This window comes from Annulohypoxylon maeteangense, assembly GCF_022496945.1.
Source record: "Annulohypoxylon maeteangense strain CBS 123835 unplaced genomic scaffold GGS22scaffold_1, whole genome shotgun sequence".
Taxonomy (NCBI): domain Eukaryota; kingdom Fungi; phylum Ascomycota; class Sordariomycetes; order Xylariales; family Hypoxylaceae; genus Annulohypoxylon; species Annulohypoxylon maeteangense.
This window is the reverse complement of record NW_025953248.1, coordinates 4,007,508-4,029,722: the sequence shown is the minus strand read 5'-3', so window position 1 is coordinate 4,029,722 and position 22,215 is coordinate 4,007,508. Positions and strand designations below refer to the sequence as shown.

Here is a 22,215-nt window from a genome sequence, read left to right as displayed (position 1 = left end):
ACATTGCACGAGACGCCTGCAAGCAACCTGCAAACAACCCTAAGCCATGAATCACTAATGTTTGCATTATAGAATCATATTTCTTTTTATTCATGAGATGGACGATGCCTAGAGTTTCTTATCATGTTATACTACCACAATACCTTCATCATGCCAGTTAGCACCGTCGAACCAAACTTCCTTAATTCCGAAACTAGTTTGGTAGAAACATCTGTTCATGTCTTGATACTTAGATATCCCCGCGCTTACGGCCTCGTCGGACCCGGGAGTCAGACAAGCAATATCTGTTCCATTCCTAGCGGAACCTAGCACGTCAAATGTCTCGGGACCCTGCCAATTATCGTCGTCCTGCCACACCATCTGTATAAGTCCATTGTTGTCGATATACAGTATGTATGTGTTGATCTGATTGTCGCTGTCATAAGGTCGGCCAACGGCAAATGCGCCGATAGGAGAATTGGCGGGTATTTCTTTTGATAAAGCCCCCTTTTTCCAAGATACTCCTGCATTACTTTCCGCGGATTCGTCATGGATCTTGACTGACAGCATGCCTTCGTTACTTCGGTATACAATGCCGCCAGCATTCGTATAGTTTTGGGCGATGGGAAGAGCGACGACGCCACCGGCTTTAGATGCCTTGACGTTCCCATTCCAACCCGTACTGTTCACCCACCAAGGAGCAGAATCATCACTACCATTCTGTCCAATCATCGTAGACCAACGTATCGAATTGTCGGCATCTTGCGAAACCAAGTATGGGAAATAACTCGATATACGGCTATTTCCAGCTATCTGGAGCGGATACGTGTTGATGCTTCCAGGCTCCCCATTCACCGGAATTGATCCGTTCTCAAATTCGAAGTTAAAGTTCTGGCCACGAATAATGCCGTCCTTATCCTCATAGAAGAATACTATTTTCGGCTACTCAATTAGCAGTGTCCAGGGAAGTACAGAGACAAGAAACTTACCACATCATCATCCAATACATCCGAACCAGCAGTAATAGTGCCGTTTTCAATAGGTTCGTATGGCAAGTTTAACACTGTTGGCTTGGACCAATTAACGCTTGCACCCTCCTTATCGATGAATTGTAATTGATTGTCCTCGTCTTGGTAGAATAGACGGATGCTGTAGTCCGTCGCGTTCCGATATCCAGTGACTGCCAGCCTAGAACCTAGCCTAACACTTGGAGTGGATGTCGTCTGCGGCGTATTAGAGGAAGTTGTGTTCGAAACAGTTGGTATATTGCTGGGGTTGCCCACGGGAGCATGCTTTGCTTTTTCTGCTCGAGCTCCTATGATACCGCCTATAATAGCCCCCACGCCAATGATTAATATCAAAGCGCCGCTGATAGCCCATATTATCCAGCGCTTAACTTTAATATCTTTACTGACCCAGGATGAGCAGGGGTTGGTAGGCGCATGAGACCCAAGTTGCTGGTCTTTGGTATTCGATGGGATCGGTTGAGGATCGTATGTCGGATTGTTACCGTTGTAATAGCTAGAAATTTGCGATAATGGGAGAGTCTGGGACGATTGTCCATAAGTTTGGCTTGCGTTTGGCTCGGGTCCTTCATATTGTGGTGGCTGTGATTGAATTCGAAGTTGTGGCGACGCAAGCTGCTGTAATCCTATAGAATGGACGGCCCGCGTCCCTTGCGATGATGCGCCGTTGCGCAATCCTCCTGGAGTAACATCTGCGTATTTATGAGCGTCGTGTAATCCCGCATCGTCCCGGTCGGCGAGTGGCTGCTTTTGGGCGACTATAGTATCGGGTGGAAAATAATATTTATTATTATCAAAAAGCGCATCTTGATGATGGTTCTGCATTGCTGCAGCAAAGCAACATTGTGCGCGTTAACACTAGCAACATTTGTATATATAATGAGCCATTCAATATGTTCGTTCAACGCGCCATTAATGTTGAAGATGCGAAGAAATGAGAGGGCTAGCTCCGCCACAAGACATAAGGTTAGGGGGTTGGAACTGTACATAGCGAAGCGCTGTACGTATATTTCAATATGTTGCAATAACGGGTAACTATGATAGGTACATAGCGTATAAAGTGATTTCTGTCACCCAAGAAAGCGTATCTTTAAGAGAATAACACTCAGTATATTACACACTTACTCATGTATGCGAGATGAGAAGATCCACTATACTTATAATGAAGACTCTATACCGTATAAAACAATGTATGGATACGAAACACCGAGATTAACCTTGCAACTTCTTCAACCCCTGGACTATCTGAGCCTGAGCAACGCAACTTTTACTGCGCGCTGTGACGTTAAAGTTGAATTGTTAAAGATAATTCATGCTGATTGGCAGATTGGTAACAAATCAATCACAGATCTTCTAACACGATGCAGGATTCCAAACCCTGTCCATAGATACACAACCCCTGAACCCTGAAGAACTCCAACTCCGGAGAACTAGACCACTCGGCGCCTTATGCCAATACAATCTTGATTCATGATAAAACACTCGCTTTGATTATTCGCTACGGTAGTCTCATGTTCGATATAGGTAAATTTTCATAGAGTATTTCATTATCTAATAGCTATCAAGTGTAAGAGGCTGATAGAATCAAAAACGGAGGTAAAAATAACACTACCTATGATTCAGGCTGTTTGGGTACATCCATGGATATGAAAAGATGATGCCGATAGCCGTGATCGTCACTCCGATCCGTTAATCATATATTAAAATCTACATAATACCTGCAGCGCTGCAGTCAGCAATCGCGATTTGCTACATCGTCTCCAGATTTTCCCTTGCTTTTATATCTACTATAGGATCAAGTCAAGCAATGAAAAAATGAAAAAAGATGACCGCTACGTATCTGCCTTCCTATTCTACACTATGCGACCGGTGCCGCTTGCTTGAGTTAGACGATAGCGCCTTAGGGTCGAGAGGGATATACGAAGGTGGGGTATTGTCGCTCGAGATCGAGTACCCAGATGAAATACGTGCATCCTACCACAATGCATGGGAAGACTCATTCCCACAGTTGCCGGTTCTTTCGGAATCGACAAGAAAGGGTTGCAAATTTTGCGAACATCTGCGAACAATATTTAGACAAGAAGTCCCTCAAACAATCACTAGGATTTATTGCTACGGTACCTCTTATCAATGCGATCCAAACCAAAGGGTCGGATTGCAGTCCCTGAACATCCACGCAGATCTCTATACCGACGAAGTTCGTACGTAGTCATGGAGCGGAATATCATGGGATTAGCTGACTAGAAAGTGGTCCAAAACGTCGTTTTCTGTTTTGCCCTTGACGGCGAGAAGTGTAAGTTATATTGTGTGTGTTTTGGCTGATACCGTTCAACCTCTAATACAAATTACGCCAGCAGCCGAAGCGAGTAGATGGCTTAGGCTTCAGGCACCACCCGCACATGACCCTTTAGGGGAAGGCAACGTGCAGTTAATACAGGAGTGGTTAACCAAAGTTGAAAACTGCAATTCGTCAACATACTTGCCAACTCGGTTAGTCGATGTGAGGTCTGAAAATGGTGATATCTGTCGACTGGTGGAAACAAGTTCGGCGGAGTTTATACAGACAACGGAAACCGAGAGCCAATCCATTCGTTACGCTGCCATGAGCTACTGCTGGGGAGAACCAGATGATGCTGCCCGACAACTGCAGACAAATCGTGAGACCTATAAAGAAAGAGTTTCTGGTTTTCCTATGATGTCAGCCTCTCCTATCTTAAGAGATGTAATAAAGGTCGCCCGTGAAGTTGGAATGCCTTATCTTTGGATCGATGCCCTATGTATAATTCAAGGCGATAAAGACGACTGGGAACGTGAATCCGCATCCATGGCCGATATATACAAGAACGCTTTCATCACCATATGTACACCTGCATCAGACACCTGTCAAAAGGGGTTCCTTGAGCGTCAATCGTCGTCTACGCCCATCCCCTTTCAATCTCGTGTTAACAGCTCAATTAAAGGGGTAATCAATCTTCGATTTATTGGTACGTTTCCGTCCTCGATAGACAGCGTGCGAGGATTTTATGCGGATATGGCTTTCGAGGAGTCGAACTGGGCCCAGCGCGCGTGGGTGTTTCAAGAACAGATGCTTTCCCAGAATCTTCTAGTCTTTGGGGCCTCGAAACTGCATTTCTTATTACGTGGCGATCTATATTCGGAGGGCGGCGAGGATTGTCTGGTAGGATACTTGAACCAGATCTCTCAGGATACCCTGCCACCCAGTTTACAGGACGAGTGGCATGATCTGCGGGCCTGGGTCATGCGAAACTATTCGAAACTCAAACTGACGAAGCGAGCCGACAAGCTTCCTGCCATCTCTGGGTTAGCCAGCACGTTCTTTAAATCTTGTCCAGATCAGTACCTAGCCGGACTTTGCAAGGAAACCTTAAACAGGGATCTATTCTGGTCGAGTCTACTTCACGGACTGAGCCTCACCAAGGCAGCTGTTTTAGAGAACCTCGAGGATCCGCATTCGTATGTCGCGCCGTCTTGGAGCTGGGCGAGCAGAAGCCACGGCATTGTGTTCGTCGGTCGCCATGTCGGTACCTGGGGCGATGACGTGGCTGCGGAGTACAGAGAAGAATATGTCAAACTAGAAGCCCAAGTTGGCCTTGAGAGCATAAATAACCGATTCGGAAAGGTTGTAGGAGGAACGTTGACCTTCCAGGGAGTGATAGCGCCCTGTCCTCGACAGCTTGAGCTTTCAGACACGGAAGGCCTATCGGAAGGCGACTCTGACGAGAAATTGTTAAGGGCGAATACCGAAGACGGACGTTTCATTGCTATGGTGCGGTTGGACTGGAGTGTCGGAGGCAAGCAGGAATCGGCCGAAGGCTTGTCGTTGGTTTTGTTAGGTACGTGTTTATACCAGGATGAAGAGGAGTCCGACTCTAGTAGTGTCTTTGAAGACAACCATGGTTATAGGAAACATCGGGGACCAGACATCGAGATGGTCTATGACGAGGAACTCGATCGAGATTATGGAAAAGAAAATGCTTCGAGGTATGGGTACGGTATCGTGATCCACCCGGCAAGAAGGCGTGGGAAATATGTTCGAGTCGGATCATTTGAGACATGGCCTCACACGGAAAGAGGAAGCCTGTCGTATTTTCGAAATCGTGAGCCTCAACTCGTAGAAATTGTATAGCCATTTTTGAAACATTATAGGTATAACGGTAGCTCCCGTTGCCTATTTAAATTAAGTTAGCGCTAGGTTCGGCACGGAACGTTAAAGACAGTATGGAGCTTACAGTTTTTGATAAACCTGTCAAACCCATCCACACAGACCAGTCAACCTTTGAACACAGCAAGAAAGCTTACAATATTGCGCACAAAGAATTCTCTACGGTCTCGGGGCCTGGGACGTCATATGGAGGTTTACGTTTGCTGTAGTTTTGTTCTTAACCCCTGATATATACTTCTCACAACATGGGATGTTGCGACGTAAACGATACCATTTCCCATACTGCCTGGGTATCTATTACAATGAATTACGCACTAAATACTATGTAAGATACATGTTCCTCATACCCAATAGGTACCTCTGTGGACGGGAAGCGGTTATTATGGAAACCGGGGCCCACCACATATGCAAGAATAGCCTTAGCTGACTCACGAGTATGAAGATGGGGCAGGATTGAGTTAGGATGACGCTTACCTTCTATGGAATTCCGAAATATAAGCGGCTTTCGGGAGAGAAATCAAGCCGCTTATTGGATAATCGTCATAGAATATACTGTGTTGTCTCCTGCCGTTGATTGTTCCTGACGCACTTGCCCCCCTACCACCCTTCCACAGCATGAACCTAGGGTCTTTCCATTCCCAGCCTTCTCTAGGACATTGACACTCTACACACAAACCTAAGATCGTTCCAATCTATACCTATCTCGTTTGACTGGGCACATTTTTCTATTCCGTCCCTCGTAACTAATCTCGAGCGTTCCATTTCCTACACTCAGGCTTGGCTAGAGATACTGGAGTTGTTCAATTGTTATCCCAAAGATCGTCACATTGCGTTCAATACTTTGGCACGTACTAGCAAACTATTCTTCCCTCGAGCCTATACTAACATGAAATATAAAATGGCACACTTTTTCTCACAGTTCTCAGATTTATTTCCTTATGTTGCATGGGCATCAACCTCATATATTTCGCAGCTTGTTCCTCACATTTAATCATGCCTACAGATCATTGAAAGGTTCACACTTGTTATTTTCCTTCGCTCTTACTTTTCGTTTGAATGGTCAGGTTGCCTACCTAGTACCCAGCGTTCAGCCTGCCCTTGTCACTCGCTTGTCTATCATTCCAACTATCCAACAGCAAAACCCGTCGATTAAATATCGATTTGCCCCTTTTCCATATCGCCAAGCCCCCTGTTTATCCTCTTCGTTCGGCGACCGAAAATGTCGGACAACCAGCAACTTCAGCTTGGAACCGAACTGTCGTCCTTCCCTCAGTTCAACTTTCTACCGATGGAGCTTCAATTAGATATCTGGGAGGTAAGATGATTCTACTTAATAGCGGCTAACTTCCTTGTCAGACTACCTAGACACGCCCACATGGTTTGCTAACCCATCAACATTAATAGAAGTCAATGGAAGAAACCCCAGCTGGATTTGTTCTTCTCTCTGGCTCCGTTCAAATTCTCCAAGCACCACCAGCTATAGCACATGTGTGCAAGGCTTCTCGAGGAGTAGCTCTTAAGTCGAAACGGATATATAAGCTTGAAGATGGAAGAACAACTTGGTTCAACAAGGAAACTGATTACTTTCTTTGGGGTGGCTACAACCTTGGCTGTAAGTTCATTCCTAGGACCTTTATTCATGGGGCCCCTCGCATTCGATGCTTGGAGTGCTCCCCCAGTCCATTCTTAAACGTCTACTAACAGAGATGATGGTAGTGGGGGAGCTAGCGCCAGCCATCCAAAACATTGTTATCCCTCGCCACATCCTGGACGACCACTCCAAGGCTTGCGAAGCTTTTGAGGTACTCCTCACCGATTCCATCTTCAGCGGGCTTCGAAACATTTTCGTCAATTTAGAGAACAACTTCACCTTCGTTGATAAGCAATGGGGTGCCCTAGTCAACTCTGAATTATTCCAGCCCGAGTCCAACACGATCGTCGTCCCAGATCTCAATCTCTACAACAACAGTATGGATCGTATCGATCGCGTCGTCTCTATGCTCCCACCACATGTTGCCCATTGCTGGAATCAGCATAAAGAGATCGCCTTCAACGATATGGACGATCACTGGTGGGTGGTCTTGGGTGGAGATGTCATGTCTGCATTTCTTTCGACCGTGGCTAGGCTTTGCGGAGAAATTACCGAAGAACAGTTTGAACAATTTGAAGCTGGGACCTTGATGCATCCAAGCGGAAATATCTCATGGTGGGACTTCTTGTTTGAGATGGCTCCAAATGTCTTGCCGACTCAAGTCTTTGCAAGAATTACGAGCCGCGAGAAAGTCGAGGGGATTATCGGGGAGGGAGTTGACCTCCTATGAAGGACTCTTTAGAGATTCGAGTGAAGAGTTTACCACACAGAAGCGTACTCTAATCTGAGGGGACCGATTTCTCTCATAGAAGTAGCGTATCATGTATTTGCGGTGTATTATTCGATCATTAGTAATGTTTATTCAATAATATTGCACTTAAATCTCCAAGAAAATGCATATGAAGAATAATAGAGCGTAGGTAGGTGCCTAGGTAGTCAAAGGATAATCCTAAACTGTGAAACCAAAAAGGCGCCGACGAACTTAATGGGAGTTGAACCTGACCCTTTATTTGTTTCTACCGGTACGAAGGTTCGGGTCAGAATTTTGTAACATCCGCAGAGGGTGCTGATGGCCCAAGCCGTGTAAATTGTAATATCCTCTCACCGTGTGTGCCGTTTTTTCCAATGGCAAAGCCCCTGAAATAGGCTTGAGGTATAGCAGCTATCCACTAGAATTTAGCGAGCAAATCACTACCAGCTTTCAGGTTCAGCTTAAACCTGATACAGTATGAAATAACTGTTTATTTAATCGCGCACTGGGCAATCGACGTGGCTGATGGTCCAAGTTTTCTGGCCCGAACCTTCGTAGGCTATGTAAATTTCCTACCCAGTAGCTTCCTATCTACCTATTCTACAGTAAATCCTACCATCCTTCCGCCTATTTCTCCTGTAGCGACATTACTCTCTTCATAAACAGGTCTCTTAATAATAAAATCTTAACGCTCGATAGAGTATTTATAAAAAAAGGGGAAGGGGAGGTGATCTATTCTCGATTATACCAAAAATGCCAAACCCTCCTATAAAAATTTAACATTTTAATAATAGTACGGGGTCGCTCCTAGTTAGGTAAGTAGTGAGTGACAGGGAGTTAGGTCCTATCAATATTTCCTAATTCGGTCCTTAAGCTCAATTGATAGAAACATGATTGGACAACGGAATTTGTTACTGCTTGGGGGTGATATGTACGACATAAATTTACCTAGGTAGTTACGTACACACCGTAAACTTGTGTAGGAAACGAGAAAGCACTTTATGCATAATGTCCAAGTTTACATATTCATTGTTTCTAGTAGTTTATGATATGTGAATTGCGTGTGTAGCACGGGAGATTCTGAATAAGAAAAGAGCAAGGACTACGCTAGTAGGGCATGTCCAGTTGCTGACACGGGATCGAAATGGAGCCCCGGAGATCATGCTGCAGGTATGGGGCGCTGTATGACAACCCTAACTCGTCCTACCCAAATAAGCTTTTATTCTTGGAAAATTGGGAGGTAGCACATAAGTTTGCTATCCTAGTACTAACAAAAGCTTGTTTTGGTGAAGAATATGGTATTCATTGAAAGAGACAAGGCTTATGTAATGCTAGGTATTTAATAAAAAATGGGTACTTGCTATAGCATTGAGCCGTTTAATCGTGTCCAGGTAGTTATGCTTAGTAGGAAGTCGTAGATCTATTAGTGCAATGATATGCTAATTCTTAGGTACATTACCTCTCCATTTGGCCCCTAAAGTTGATTGTACCTAGTGTAATTCGGCCGACTTAGGTCACCCGTGGCTCTACCTAATGCACTCTGAAAAGAGATACTACGAAACTGCTAAGGTAATTCTTTCGGGCGGAACTAATTCTGAATGTTTCCATGATGCTACACATTGTGTTCGTAAAATCCATCAATATTTAGTATGGAACGAAATAGAAATGTGATACAGGTATACTAGTAGGTAAGACAATCTACCATTATCGAGTCATGAAGAACTTCCGTGTTGTTCGTTCTAGGGGCTATCCCCTTAGGGGGAGCAGCGCCGAATTTTTAACCTTATTGACAAGTCGCAGGGCGCGCGCGGGGGCAAACCAGCCCGGGGTAGTCGCTAGGAATCACCTTTAGAGGTAATAAAGTCACCAAAGGCCCCGAACGTCGGGCTAGTTTCGGCACGCCAATGAGTTAGTCATTTTAGACTGAGATTAGGTAAGCTAGGAGTTTAAGAGATCTATAACTTGGGAGAAATCCTCGATATCTTTTTGGAAGTTTAATCCCAATCAAATAAGATATCTAGATTGTTAGTCAGTCGGTCCTACTGTTACTCACTGTTGAAATCACTAGTCACGGCTTGCATCACGAAAAAATGGCAGCAAAAGTCGCTTCGCCTCTGGCGACACCTAATGCGCCGCCTAGGCTTGCACACGAAGTGACCATTGGGGAAGCCCTGGTTTCAGAAGCAGCAGCGATCTCTCTCATCGGAACCACCACCTTCACAACAACATTCGGGTACTCAGTGCCGGAAAATAACCTAGCCACCTTCTTAGAGGAAACGTACTCAGAAAAAGCCATTGAGGCCGAAATCATAAGCGCGCAAGAAAGCAACATCAGCACATTCGTGGCGCGCAACAATACAGGCGCCGTGCTCGGCTTCGTCCAGCTCGTCCGCGAGCTCTCGGACCCGTGCTTGGAGGGCGAGACCTCCTCGCACGCGGAGCTTAGGAGGCTCTACGTCGATGTCTCTACGCAGGGTCTAGGCGTCGGTAGTAAGCTCATCGCGGCCGTTGAGGAGAGGGCTAGGGTGGAGGGGTTCAAGCAGCTGTGGCTGACTGTTTTTGAGGAAAATACTAGGACTCAGCGACTTTATGAGAGGTTGGGTTTTGTGAAGAAGGGCGAGACGGACTTTTCTACTGGTGGGTGCATACAGACGGATTGGGTGCTTTCGAAACCCCTGTAATCCATTGCGTTTCCCCTGTTAGGTGAGCTTTATTTGGAGTTCTAGGCTTGGTTTTAGAGGTGTTTAAGGAGCGGGGCGCTGTGCTAGGGGCTGTGTTGGCGTTAGATAGCGCATTAGACCTGGGGGTGTAAAATGGCATGTTAGGGCCTATAGATACAATTTAGACGGGCTAGAGTCAGGGGAGATAGCGCTGAGATTACAGCTTAGATAATACTACAGACTGCACTGCAGTGTGCATTAATGACAGCTCCAGCATTGCCACCTGAATTTTCTCTCGTAGTCAAGGTTCATTCTCAGAAAGTTGGGTGTAAGACGCATTACGTTAACTTTATACCCATACAAAGCACGTGATACCGGATTAAATTTGGGTTAAATTATCATTTTCATATTATTAAGTTATTCTAAACAGTCTCCCATATTTTAATATACTTTTACTATTTTATTATGGCTTTTGATTTTGTCGTGAAGTCAGCGAGATTTGGTGATAAAATTCGGTAGATTCACAGGAGGGCTGACCCAGGATACCAATTTCCCCCGCTCTTTGCTTTCTAGGTCCTCTATCGTTCCTTCATACATCATTTTTACGCGATAAAACAAATTTGTCGACTTTCGCTCGACAAACGCAATCCATCACTTATACCTAATTAAATAAGGGGTCTATCAATCGAGACAATATCGGAATTATCAACTAGAACAAGTCACTTCATCTATATTAAGTAGCGATCTCAAGATGTCGCTAACACGTGTAGCCGACCATCTTGGGGACGCTTCGGATGGGTCAAATACTTGGCTAGAAGAAACGGGGTCATATTTCCAATACGCCCCTTTGGAAGACCATGAGATAAGGCTTCTAGAACTTGAGCCGGGCCTTCCAGAAGACCCAATAAGATGTCGCCTCATCCATAAAGAACGCTGCGAGAGCTATCAATATGAAGTTCTGTCTTTCGACTGGCGCAGGTCGACGAGAACTCGAGTGCCAATATCCTTGAACGGACAGACCTTCGATACCCCGCATGAGATTTGGACGACGTTGCATGGAATCAGACTCGAAACCCGATCGAGATTTCTCTGGACGGATTCTATCTGCATCAACCAGAGATTCGACAGTAAAACCCAACATGCTTGTAGCAGGGAGAGGAATGGCCAACTGTCCTATTTACCTACTATCTACCGGAAAGCTAGTCGCCTTCTTATCTGGCTTGGGCGCGCCGACGACAATTCGCATCTCGTGTTTGAGCATCTTGATAAATGCCGCGCACGTTCTTACCTCAATTGGCTTCATTATGCTGGCGAGACGAAAGACGCATTTCACAAGCTTTTGAGGAGACCTTGGTTCCATAGGGCGCTGTCTGCTCAAGAAGTTTCATTGTGCTCTAAGGCTACTATCGTCTGCGGTCGCCATCAATGTGACTTGTCGGAGTTAATGAAATGTTCTAGCTTCCCCTCGACTGATGATTACTACCATCCGATAGAAGGGCCAAGTAGCGTAACTCACTTACGTCACCTTGTCCAAATCTATCTGGCTACCTGTATACGAGTAAGGGATTTATTCTGCTGGTATAGGCATTGCCGGTCTGAGGATCCTAGGGACAAGATATTTGGAGCCTTGATGATGAATACTGAAATTCCTTTTGGTATTCCAATTGATTACACCCAAGATGTTCCTCGGCTTTTTCAGATGTTCACTCAAAGATATATCGAGTCAATGCAAGACCTCGAGGTCCTTCATTGGTTAGGAACGAGTAAACGTATTGATGGGCTTCCATCTTGGGTTCCGGACTACAGCATCATCAACCCAGCAGGAACTCTTCCTAGAGCAATCGGAATGTCAGCGATATACTCAATCCATTACCCGCTCCGACTCCTTCCCGGGTTTGGATTTCGATCTGGAAATATATTAGCACTTCGTGGATGGCATGTCGAGAAAGTTATGCAAACCGCTGAAAGGTTGGAGGCACGGGATACAGCTCTTCTAGGGAGCGAAAAGTTCACTTCTATCATCAGCGGGTGGGAAAAACTTGCTTCAAGTCTAACCAAGAAGAGATTCCCAGAATCGATTATCGCCGCTTTCTCTAGCACGCTTATTGGGGATGATGATGCCGATTTGCTGGTTGAGCATGATACTCCCCCGCTTGTTAGGGTAAAAAGAGCACCGTCCTCTTACAACGCAACTGAGTTCAGCAAATGGTATGAATGCATAAAAGAATGCCAAATTAGTAAAACGGGTGCCAAGCGCAGCAAATTGTGGGATGACGCCTCGAAACGCTATTCTCGCGCCATGGAACAAACCTGTTACGGTCGGAAGTTTTTTATCACTGATAAAGGGTCGATGGGTTTAGCACCACCGCTCACGAGAGAGGGCGACGATATTGTATTTTTCCCTGGCGGAAAATATCCCTTTATTTTGAGGGCAAGGGATAACGGAACCTACGAACTCGTTGGAGACTGCTTTCTTTACGATCTAGACGTGTTTCCATTGCTCGAAGACCGGACAATCAGCACAGAGTTTCTCTTATCTTGATATTTACTGCGATTATCTAAATGTCATTCCGCGAGGTCGAATTGCAAGCATTATGTCTAGGTTACTGATCAATAAGTCAAATCTTTCAAATACAACGTCTTATTAGGTTACGAAATCATCAAGTACCTAGGTAGATAACTGAACAGTATTGTGCGTTCTAAGGCGATCCCTATGTGTAAGTTACATGGGCCTTCATCCTGAAAAGCATATCCCGTGCTAACCCTCCCTCTGCCAACAGCATTTATGTCTCTGCTCCAAAGGCAGGGAACTCCGGAGCCGAAATCTTGAGGTCGCAAGAATAGCGGACAATGTAATCGCTGTCCTGACCGCTCTGGTGGACGATAACGCCGCTGGGGCTGGTAATAGTCAGATTGAATGCCCCGCCGCCCTGACCATTGCCGAAGACGAATCGCAGAGGGTTGAAGCTCCCGATCTCAAGGTCCTTTCGAAAGCTCGCGGAGCCGGAGTGCCAGTCCCCATGAGGGGTCCACGCAGCCTTCGCGTCCCTGTTCGCGTCCGTCCACCCGGAATACGCGGTCTCTCCAACCCAGGCGAATACTGCGTCGTCCACATACGTGATATCGAATTGATATGAGCCGTTCTCGCAGGCGTATAGGTACGCGTGGTGGTTTATGGCGAAGTGGGTTGCGTTTAGCTCTTCGGTTGACCCGTAGAAGGTCGTCACGTCTGGGCTCGTGGCTGTAAGACCGAGGTGGCCGCCGATCGACGGGGTTACGCCGGTGTACAAAGGCTGTCGCGTCTTGTATACATCGGCTCTGAAGCCGGGATAGCCTTCGCCGCTGTCGGTGAGGGGGTTGCTGTAGTAGGCCCAGTCCCACCCGACGTTGTCGCAGTGGATTGGCTTAAGGCAGCTCAGGCAGGAGGTTATGGGCGGGATGGTGGCGGTGCTTAGGGGTACTGAGGCTAGGAGGAGGGGGAGGGCTTGGAGGTAAGACTTCATTTTGGGGGTTTAGGTGGGATGGAAATGGAGTATTGTATGTTTGTCGTGTGTTCGTTGAGGTGTGAGATGCTCGTGAGGATAGATGATGGGATATGATGCGATTTAGGATTTCTGTTCGTTTATATAGTCGGAGTTCTCACTACCAATACAGCCTCTCTTAACCTTACTCTTATTGATATTCCAGGGCATTCCCAACGCTCATACGATATTGCATCGGCATGCGCGAATAGCGAAGGCATTCTAAGTGTAGTTAGGGTAACATCAGCAATGAATAGGTTCACGAGCCAAAATGAGATCGACATCAATATTTCGATATCTTGAAGGCTGTGGTTATCAAATTGGAATACTCAGCTCAGTCCTATTATACTATTCCGGACTGAGCACATCACGATACCATATAGATTGATTGCCCTATTAGCCATGTGGAATGGTAGATCAGTGTATAGATGTCAGCAATGGCACATTTCAGCTCATCGGAGTAATAGACTCATCTATTGTGAGAAAGAGGGCGTAAATGTTGCAGCTGCGATGTCAGGCAATTGCCCCTCCGGGCATTTTCAGGGGTTCAGCTAGAGCCCTATCACCAATGACGATGCCGATCCGTCCCAGTTCAGCAAAATATCAGATCAGAGGTCGGAACTTCAATTCAAACGTAATGACTACTACATGTAAATTTAATAAATTCCGAAACCTCTATTAAGTCTAGAACCTACTATCTTACATTCATACTACATAGAACAACGCACCCGTTTCCCGTCAATCATACGTAGAATTCCCTTTATTACTGTGCACTACTTCGTATCTCGTGACATACATGGATTCAATGTTCTATCTTTATTTCATGATATTAATATTGATAAACGACGTTTCCGAATATATATCAACATTGTGTTGTAGGGAAATACCACGATTATGTCAGCTATCTAGCTTACGTCAGATAATAATTTCAAAGTTGGGGTTAGGGTAAGGGTTGGGGAAAACGAGGGGTTACTATGGTTGATGTGCTGAATAATATCTTAGTGATGAAGATTACCTAGGTACATAAAAGATTATGTAATTGAAATTACGTAAAGATGGTTATGTAAGGATGATTATGTAAATATGCGTTCCAAATCACGCTCGCCTGTGTAGGCAGCAGCATTCTACCTCATTCTAATAATCACCAGATAAGCATCAAATAATAAACATGTAGAAAGCCCTTCACCAAGTGATGTTTCCAATCTTCACGGTGAAATTATCTCAAAAAAACAGCCTTAACATCTATAATCATGGATTCTACTCCTCACACTAACGCCCTACAGCGACCATGTCAACAATCCTATCTAGACACAGCAGCAGAAAGTACAGCAGATACCAAGCCGACGAAGACGACCTTTTCTGACCTTCCGGCCGAGCTGCGGGAGATGATTTGGAAATATGCACTGCCAGACTCTCGCGTCTTCAACGTATTAATCAACACCTCTGCCTGTTTGAAGATGGATTTAGTAGAGCGCGGTAGCTTACGAATACCGATTGCTCACGTCTGTTTCGAGTCGCGTCAGGTTGTCTTAAAGGCTGGGTACATATTGGCTTTTGGCGATAAATACGAGCCCGATGACCCGGGTGTATTTTTCAGACCTGGAAAAGACACCATCAATAGGAAGCTTGGGGACCGGAAGGAGGACTTTTGGGGTCCGAGCCGTTACCCTTCTTACGGATTTTTGTGCTAGTGACGAGCGAAAGAATTCGATATATTTATTACTAAGCACAGCCATGAATATTTCATGAGTCGCAGGACTTCTGATTACAAATATGCCTCCGCTTTATGAATATTTTTACCGGCGACTTGCACAGAAGCACCGCCCTTTCCTTCTACTTGAAGCTCGAGCTTCTCGTTAGGCCATAGTGTAACGTAATTATCCGACCAAAACACAGGCAAAACGTCGTTACCTTCCTTGTCGACAAGGTTAAGTGTGACGAAGAATGCGGGAACATCCGAATGGTTCTCAACCACAACTACTTGTCCCAATTTTGAGCTATCTCTCTTTGCAGGCGTCGCTAATGTTATTGAGACGTCTGCAATCGGCAGATTATTTAACGCTGTGAAGTTGGCATACTGGGTCACCGGTGTGTAGAACCAGTCCGAGTTATCCCAATCCAAGGTGTCAACCGTCTTCGCAAGCCAGTAGACATTCCGGCTTAAAACAGCAGCTTCGCCATCAGAGAGGACGAGCCTCAGAAACACGACATCCGTAATCGCTTCGAGGGCATCGGAAAGGTCCAATATTTCCTTGCTAGTGTTTGGTTCGGTCTGGATAACTTTCTGCGTCTTGTAGATTTCTTTGCCGTTCTTATCGATGACCTGCGCTGATATTGTCCTCGGCCCATCTTGGTCCAGGGATCGGTTAATCAGGTATACAAGTTTCCCATTGTAGTCATATGCTACATGCTCTTTTCTCGCGCCAACCTTTGCCCCAAAATACGATCCGGCGGGGCGTAGATAATAGTCGAATAAATTCCAGTGCAAGCTCGGCCACGCGTTATTCAGCATCCAGTATATCAAGCCTGTCGCCGGCCTTTCAGCATTCCACAGAGCGGCAAAGCCTTCGAACTGAGACCTCGTCGCCTCGTAGTCAAGGATTTGCGCTTTGAGCAGGTAGTCTTCCAACGAAGAAGGCACGCCGAGGCGCTTCCAGAGGGCAGCATTATAGATTTTGCGATCGTAGAAGGACGATACACTCGTTGACATATGGTAAAGCCCCTTGTTCGGTTTCTTCCAGAGATCTTCTAGATCCGAATCCGATAGGAACTTTTTTAGGCTACCCATTTCTGGAGTACCAACACCAGCTCCGAGTTCAGAACCGAAACCGAAAGCAGCACCTAGACGATCCTCCGCTGGGTCTACGTCGTACCAGTAATTTGGAGGTACCCACTGCGATAGGGAAAGTCAGTGTCAGCACATAACCTAGGTAATTAGGGGAGGAGAACGTCACGCCGCTACATACATCATATGGCCCGGCCATCTTCAATCCTGACGGCCCTAAAATCTTAGGATACCCTCTCTCTGACGCCGACGCGACGATAGGCATCTGCCAGTCTGCTGCCTTAAGCGAATAGTAGTACATCTCCGCTGCTTTGTCGTCCGGCCAGTAATCACTCCCGACTAGATACCCCAAAACACTGGGGTGTCCTTGTTGCATGAGAGCCTCATGAGACATACTCTTATTCGCTATGATGTAATCGGCATCTGTCCACTCCGACTTGACAGCCAAATCTTCGTTATACTTCCAGGCCTCCCATTTATCGCAACATTCCCAGCCTGGCAAAACCATTATCCCCAGACGGTCCGCGATATCGTAGAGCTCAGGGTGCTCATTCTTGCCCTCCAATCTGACAGTATTGTGACCCAAGTCGAGCATCATCTTGGCTTGCGTGGAAAACTTAGCACTGTCCCAGCGTAGGAATATATCTGCTGAATACCCCGCGCCGACAACCTGGAATGGGTAGCCGTTGACAAAAAACAACGTGTCATTGTTCGCGTTGAGATCCGCTGTGACTTTACGGATACCAAAATTCCTCTCGACTTTGTCAGAAACAGCATCATCAACGGTCGCGGACAATTGGCCTATGTAAAGCGGTTGGGCGCCCCATTGTTTAGGCCACCATATTGCAGGTTCGTTAATCGCCGTGTCTAGAGCAACTTCAACGGACTGCCTGGGAGACACCGTCACTGTCTGGTTGAAGTCATAGCTTTCACTGGCTCCTCCTTCTAGGGAAATACTACCTGCTATCAGAACAGTGTATTCACGGTCTTCTAGGTTCGTGACAGTTGCTTTCAATGTTACAAGCGCGCTGGAGTGCCCGATTGGTAAATTAGCCTGTGTAGCCACCCGCAAAGGCCCCAAAGCAATTGGTCCTGTCTGCTTTACTTCGACATCCCGCCACACCCCGGTGCCATTATCTGGTGGATATGGGTTCCAATCCACGAAACCGAGGGCAAAGTCATAATTATAATCGGTAGGATGAACTTGAATTGCCACTGCATTTGCTTCCTTCACCTTGTCGGTAATGTCGAAGATATTACCGACATAGGCACCTGCCTGCGACTTTCTGGCGACCACCTCTTGGCCATTGATATATATATCGGCGCTGGAGCTGATTCCATGAGTTTGGAGATGATAGTGCTGGCCAGGTTCAGGAGTAAGGGCGAATTCTTTCCGATATATCCAAGGAACCTTGAATTGGCTCGAATTGAAGCTCTGCAATGCGTTGGAGAAGAATAATCCGTCTTCGCGATACACGCCAGCATTTATGAGACAACCCATAAGAGTGCATCGAGAACTGTTCACCGCATGCCATGTTTTTGTATCGACGCCCGCTTGAGATAATGCCTCAAGATCCGCGCCCACTTTTTCTGTCGATTGAATATCCCACGATGGTATTACAGTAACTTCACCAGGCTCAGACAGTAAGGTAGCAGAAGCGAATGTTTCGATGCTGAGGCAAAGCCCCAGCAATAGCTGGTGAATATGCATCGTGTTTAGCTGTACCCGAAAGAAAATCACAAAATCAACACCATTTTGGAGGCAGAGGCGACCAGATGATATATATATTAACCCTTTACGAGCCCAATAGGCTTATCGGTAGTGCTCATGTCACACCTACCATCTACTGGAGACCTCCTGCAGCTCCCCGGGCCTAATAGGGCAGGTCAAGCTCCGCGACCTTTCTTTCAGTGCTTCCCCGCAGTCTATCTATCGATGCGACCAGAAAAACAGCAGGTTCAATTCGTGGTGGCGGCTGAGTTCTAGATTGGCCGACTAGATTATCCCTTGCAGCAAACTAGATCTGTTCCTCAATTGCTAATTTGCAACCATGCTAGGTACGGTTCGGTTAAAGGAGAGACGCGCAGTACCGGAAAGCTTGGTTACGGCTGTTAGTCATGCCAATCCCTTAGAGAACGACTCTACCCTTCATGTCATCTTTTCCGGAATTGAGGGTCGCCGTGTCGGAAAATTGACTCAATTTCTCTTGATTAATCTATGCGAAAACGCCATATGTTACGTTGCTTTTGAGAGGACACGGGTACATGGCATGATACTTGGTTTTTGGTGTACTGTTGCACTGTCATTTAATTCTTCGCAGGATAAAATCTTGCAAGATCTGCATCTAATGATATAAACTCAGATATATATAAAATTCCTTGTCCAGGGGTCGATTATGCAGATTCTCTTCTCATACGAACACCATCGCCTCGACTAGACAGATACCGAGCCAAATATCCACAAGACCCTTCAGTTTAGACGACAGCTATTAGTACTACATATTACATAGAGCACAGCAACAAACATTAGAGGCAATACTTTCTATTTGGTTGGATGTGTTATCGCAAATGCTCGATGCGCAGAATTACCTCCACCAAACAACAATCTCCTTGATACCCCTATCTAATGTGAATCGCTATCGACGATTCCTTTCCTACCGCCTCTTCTCTCACCTCTTCCCGAGCTCCCCTAACTCAGTTCGCAGAGCATTTCTCTTCTTAACTAGCTTAAACAGTTCTTTTCTGATTTTTATAAGCTGTTCCCGGACATCGTCGTAGTTCAATTCCGCGTAATTGGGCGGGTGCTCTAAGATATTTCTCCGATGCTTAAGAGCCTCGATGTTCTTCGAGATGGACTCAAGGCGAGCATCAATCTGCGACTCGGGACTCCGAGGCATCTCCGTGGTATGATTTCGATTATCTATGCTTTTATGCGCCACCAGAAAGGTGTGTTTTAGGTGCGATTTGGTCTTGATTGATTGATGGTTGAAATTGGTTTTGCGAGTTCTTGATGTAGGTAGGTCTTGAGTGGTTCCGTAGTTGTTGCACGCTTGAAGAAGAAGAGCCTCTAGATTCTGAGGGAAGCATAAAATGTTGGGAAAGTGACGTTATATGTGTTCTGCGGCGCACTAGGACAAGGAAAAGTGTAGAAAGTGGGAGTATTTACATATCAAAGGAATTGTTCGATGACCAACATCCAAGTATGTATGTAAAACAATCAATTGTGGTGCTTTATTCCGTAAGTGTAAATCGCACAATAGATGTGATTGAAGCTATCACTCAGGATGACGATAGAGCTCTGAATAGATGCCGTGTTACTCATTCCAGTATTGACTTGTCAGCTGAATCATCGAGTGTATTAATCCTATCTTAATTTTACAGTTCGTGTCACTTTCTAGTGATATAAGCATTATCAAAGACAGTAACCACATAACACAAGTACAACCGTTCTAAATATACACTTGTATATGACTTGCCAGAGTGAAGAAAAGGGGTATCACGTGATCAACCCCCCTTTTTAAAGAAATCCCCTCCCACCTTAACAGATACACAAATCCTCCAAAACACAAATCCCCTTATCCAGCCTCTGCTGCACCTCCCCGCCAGTAACCCACTGCACATAAGCCTCCCCAACAACCGAATACCGCCCTTCAATCTCCGGCCGCAGCACAAGCGGTGCATCGCACCCAGACAACACCGCAATCACATCCCCGGCCTGACTCGCAGCCGGCACGAGAGCAAGGTACCCGCTTTCGGTCGTAACCAGCCGTCGCCACGCCAGCATCCTCATCGCGGTATTCAGCGCGTCCCGATGCCCCTCCGTGATGCGCCGTAACCTCGGCGCCGTGCTCGCGCTCGCGCGCACCCGGTCTATCGTCTGTCCTTTCGTCTCTTCGCGTATCAACGTCTCGATCGTCCAGGCGTCCCAGAGTCGGAGCGTCCGGTTCCGGTAGAAGAAGTCTTTCACCCCGAAGATGTTCCCGTCGACGGTCATGATACCGGTTTCCCACAGCCGCGGGAGCAGGAGAAGGTGGGGGTCGGGGCCGGAGGGGTCGTTGCCCGTTAGAAGGTGTGCGAGCGCGGAGCGCGTGGAGGAGCGGTTGCCGTACGGGCTGGGGGCTGGGGAGGGGGATGAGAGGGGGTAGAGTTTTGAGGACTCGGTTGCGTGGAAGGCGCTTAGGTTTGTGAGTTCTTCGAAGAGTATGCCTTGGACTGTTAGGAGGCGGTCGTTTTCGATTTGGGGGGGTGAGGGCGGGGGCAGGGATGTGAAGGCGGGGAGAGTGCTGGAGCGGTTGTTGAAGGGTTGCGCGGGGTTGCGTGGGCAGGACCAGCAGATTACCCAGGAGGGAAGGCCGTGCTCGCATCCTCGGTGGATGGTGCGGTGGCGGTGGATTAGTCTGGGTTTGCGTGGGCGCGAGAAGTGGCTTGTTTTTAGGTACCGAGTGCCTATGGGTGGTACGGGGCTGTTTACTAGACGGAGGCCGTTGAGGTTTCCGCTGGAGAGGAGGCGTGCTGAGAAGAGTGTGAAGGTTTGGGGTGCGGTGCGGTTGTAGTCGGGGTGGATCTTGACGAGCCGTGCGAGGTGAGGTAGACCGAGAATGCCGTAGACGCGGTCTCTTTCGTCGGTGGCCTTGGCTTCGCGGCTGAGAAGCAAGGCGTCGTATACGCCCCTATTCGTTGTTGAGAGGTTTGTGTCCAAAGCTTGTAATGCTGCCATCGCGACAGGTCTTTCCCATAACTTCTCGGATATCTCGTAGGTGTCGTCCTTAACGCTCCATTTTCGTTTGAGGTTGCCTGTACCTCTAGCTGACATGATGACATATTGGCCTAAAGAGTCACCATCTCCCTGCATAACCTGCAGAGACTTGAAGATGTCTCTGATTAGGATTGAACTACCGCCACAGAGCACGGGCGAATTTCTAGATCCCAGTACGACTTCTTGGATAATCCATAGTCTACGCCAATATGGCCTAGAAAGGAGGTGATGAATGGCGTTGAGCGCGCCTTTGCGTATTTGCAGGACGGTATGTTCGTGCTTCCATTGCATAAACGGCAGCCGAACGACATAGAATTCGACCCTTTTGTACAGTTTAGACAGTACATCTCCCCGCTCCGATTCGACACTCATATATCGCAGCGCCAGCATAGCTAGATCGCTTCGGTCGGCTTCAGGGCCAAGCCATATGACGACGTGCCACGCAGTATGGTAGATTTCCTTCATTCGCCCAACTTGTGCGGCCCGTTCGTCGAGATCTTCCTGGTTGATGCATAGCGCGTCGACCCACACGTAGAAGCCCTGCTGGATACGCATATGGTGTCGCAACTCCCGCAACGCCGACTCAAGATTGGCTGTCACCGACATAGGCACATCGTTGACATATATTTCCCCCCTAATCGATGGATCTCCCCAGACATACGATAAAGCGACAAAATCGCCCCAGTCGTATCGCCAAGGAAGATTCATTTCTGGATCCTTGCTCGGGTCCCACGCTGGTGCCCTGTGCTGAGATTTGGCCTTTGGCTTGTTTCTGAGGAACTTTGGTCTCTCGAAATATGGCGTTTCTGGCGTGCGAGCGAACGGGATAATGCGTTCCGCTAGACTTATCTCAAACAGCGCATCATATTTCACCGCCTGCGATGAGTTCGACTCGCTGTCGACGGCATCGGCCACCGTCACGGGCCATGCGCCATCAGACCCCTTGATTGCTGTTTTAGTGCTG

The 22,215-nt window shown here is 46.9% G+C and overlaps 9 protein-coding genes across 9 annotated transcripts; 5 read left to right on the top strand and 4 right to left on the bottom strand.

Annotated features, from left to right (window-relative positions):
• Positions 1 to 60: 60 nt before the first annotated feature.
• On the bottom strand, positions 61 to 1,949 carry GGS22DRAFT_151546 (uncharacterized protein). The gene is made up of 2 exons (XM_047959508.1): positions 969 to 1,949; positions 61 to 921 (listed from the first exon to the last, which is right to left on the bottom strand). The coding sequence occupies exons 1-2, from the start codon at positions 1,827 to 1,829 to the stop codon at positions 127 to 129; spliced, it is 1,656 nt and encodes a 551-aa protein (XP_047824506.1). The 5' UTR covers positions 1,830 to 1,949; the 3' UTR covers positions 61 to 126.
• An 826-nt stretch (positions 1,950 to 2,775) lies between these two features.
• Positions 2,776 to 5,447, top strand: GGS22DRAFT_151544 (heterokaryon incompatibility protein-domain-containing protein). Its single transcript, XM_047959507.1, has 3 exons — positions 2,776 to 3,205; positions 3,253 to 3,297; positions 3,362 to 5,447. The coding sequence occupies exons 1-3, from the start codon at positions 2,830 to 2,832 to the stop codon at positions 5,149 to 5,151; spliced, it is 2,211 nt and encodes a 736-aa protein (XP_047824505.1). The 5' UTR covers positions 2,776 to 2,829; the 3' UTR covers positions 5,152 to 5,447.
• A 308-nt stretch (positions 5,448 to 5,755) lies between these two features.
• Positions 5,756 to 7,727, top strand: GGS22DRAFT_151538 (uncharacterized protein). Its single transcript, XM_047959505.1, has 3 exons — positions 5,756 to 6,502; positions 6,592 to 6,799; positions 6,904 to 7,727. The coding sequence occupies exons 1-3, from the start codon at positions 6,407 to 6,409 to the stop codon at positions 7,506 to 7,508; spliced, it is 909 nt and encodes a 302-aa protein (XP_047824504.1). The 5' UTR covers positions 5,756 to 6,406; the 3' UTR covers positions 7,509 to 7,727.
• A 1,829-nt stretch (positions 7,728 to 9,556) lies between these two features.
• Positions 9,557 to 10,473, top strand: GGS22DRAFT_16730 (acyl-CoA N-acyltransferase). The gene has a single exon (XM_047961970.1). The coding sequence runs from the start codon at positions 9,620 to 9,622 to the stop codon at positions 10,208 to 10,210; it is 591 nt and encodes a 196-aa protein (XP_047824503.1). The 5' UTR covers positions 9,557 to 9,619; the 3' UTR covers positions 10,211 to 10,473.
• Positions 10,474 to 10,796: 323 nt separating this feature from the next.
• On the top strand, positions 10,797 to 12,799 carry GGS22DRAFT_151537 (heterokaryon incompatibility protein-domain-containing protein). The gene has a single exon (XM_047959504.1). The coding sequence runs from the start codon at positions 10,941 to 10,943 to the stop codon at positions 12,729 to 12,731; it is 1,791 nt and encodes a 596-aa protein (XP_047824502.1). The 5' UTR covers positions 10,797 to 10,940; the 3' UTR covers positions 12,732 to 12,799.
• On the bottom strand, positions 12,800 to 13,832 carry GGS22DRAFT_151535 (GLEYA domain-containing protein). The gene has a single exon (XM_047959503.1). It carries the CDS (start codon positions 13,690 to 13,692, stop codon positions 12,973 to 12,975), a length of 720 nt encoding a protein of 239 aa, XP_047824501.1. The 5' UTR covers positions 13,693 to 13,832; the 3' UTR covers positions 12,800 to 12,972.
• Positions 13,833 to 14,836: 1,004 nt separating this feature from the next.
• On the top strand, positions 14,837 to 15,756 carry GGS22DRAFT_16707 (uncharacterized protein). Its single transcript, XM_047961944.1, has one exon. It carries the CDS (start codon positions 14,961 to 14,963, stop codon positions 15,399 to 15,401), a length of 441 nt encoding a protein of 146 aa, XP_047824500.1. The 5' UTR covers positions 14,837 to 14,960; the 3' UTR covers positions 15,402 to 15,756.
• GGS22DRAFT_151534 (glycoside hydrolase family 2 protein) lies at positions 15,293 to 18,842 on the bottom strand. Its single transcript, XM_047959502.1, has 2 exons — positions 16,677 to 18,842; positions 15,293 to 16,603 (listed from the first exon to the last, which is right to left on the bottom strand). Exons 1-2 carry the CDS (start codon positions 18,204 to 18,206, stop codon positions 15,476 to 15,478), a joined length of 2,658 nt encoding a protein of 885 aa, XP_047824499.1. The 5' UTR covers positions 18,207 to 18,842; the 3' UTR covers positions 15,293 to 15,475.
• Positions 18,843 to 19,923: 1,081 nt separating this feature from the next.
• GGS22DRAFT_151529 (HET-domain-containing protein) lies at positions 19,924 to 22,112 on the bottom strand. Its single transcript, XM_047959501.1, has one exon. It carries the CDS (start codon positions 21,957 to 21,959, stop codon positions 20,034 to 20,036), a length of 1,926 nt encoding a protein of 641 aa, XP_047824498.1. The 5' UTR covers positions 21,960 to 22,112; the 3' UTR covers positions 19,924 to 20,033.
• Positions 22,113 to 22,215: the final 103 nt, after the last annotated feature.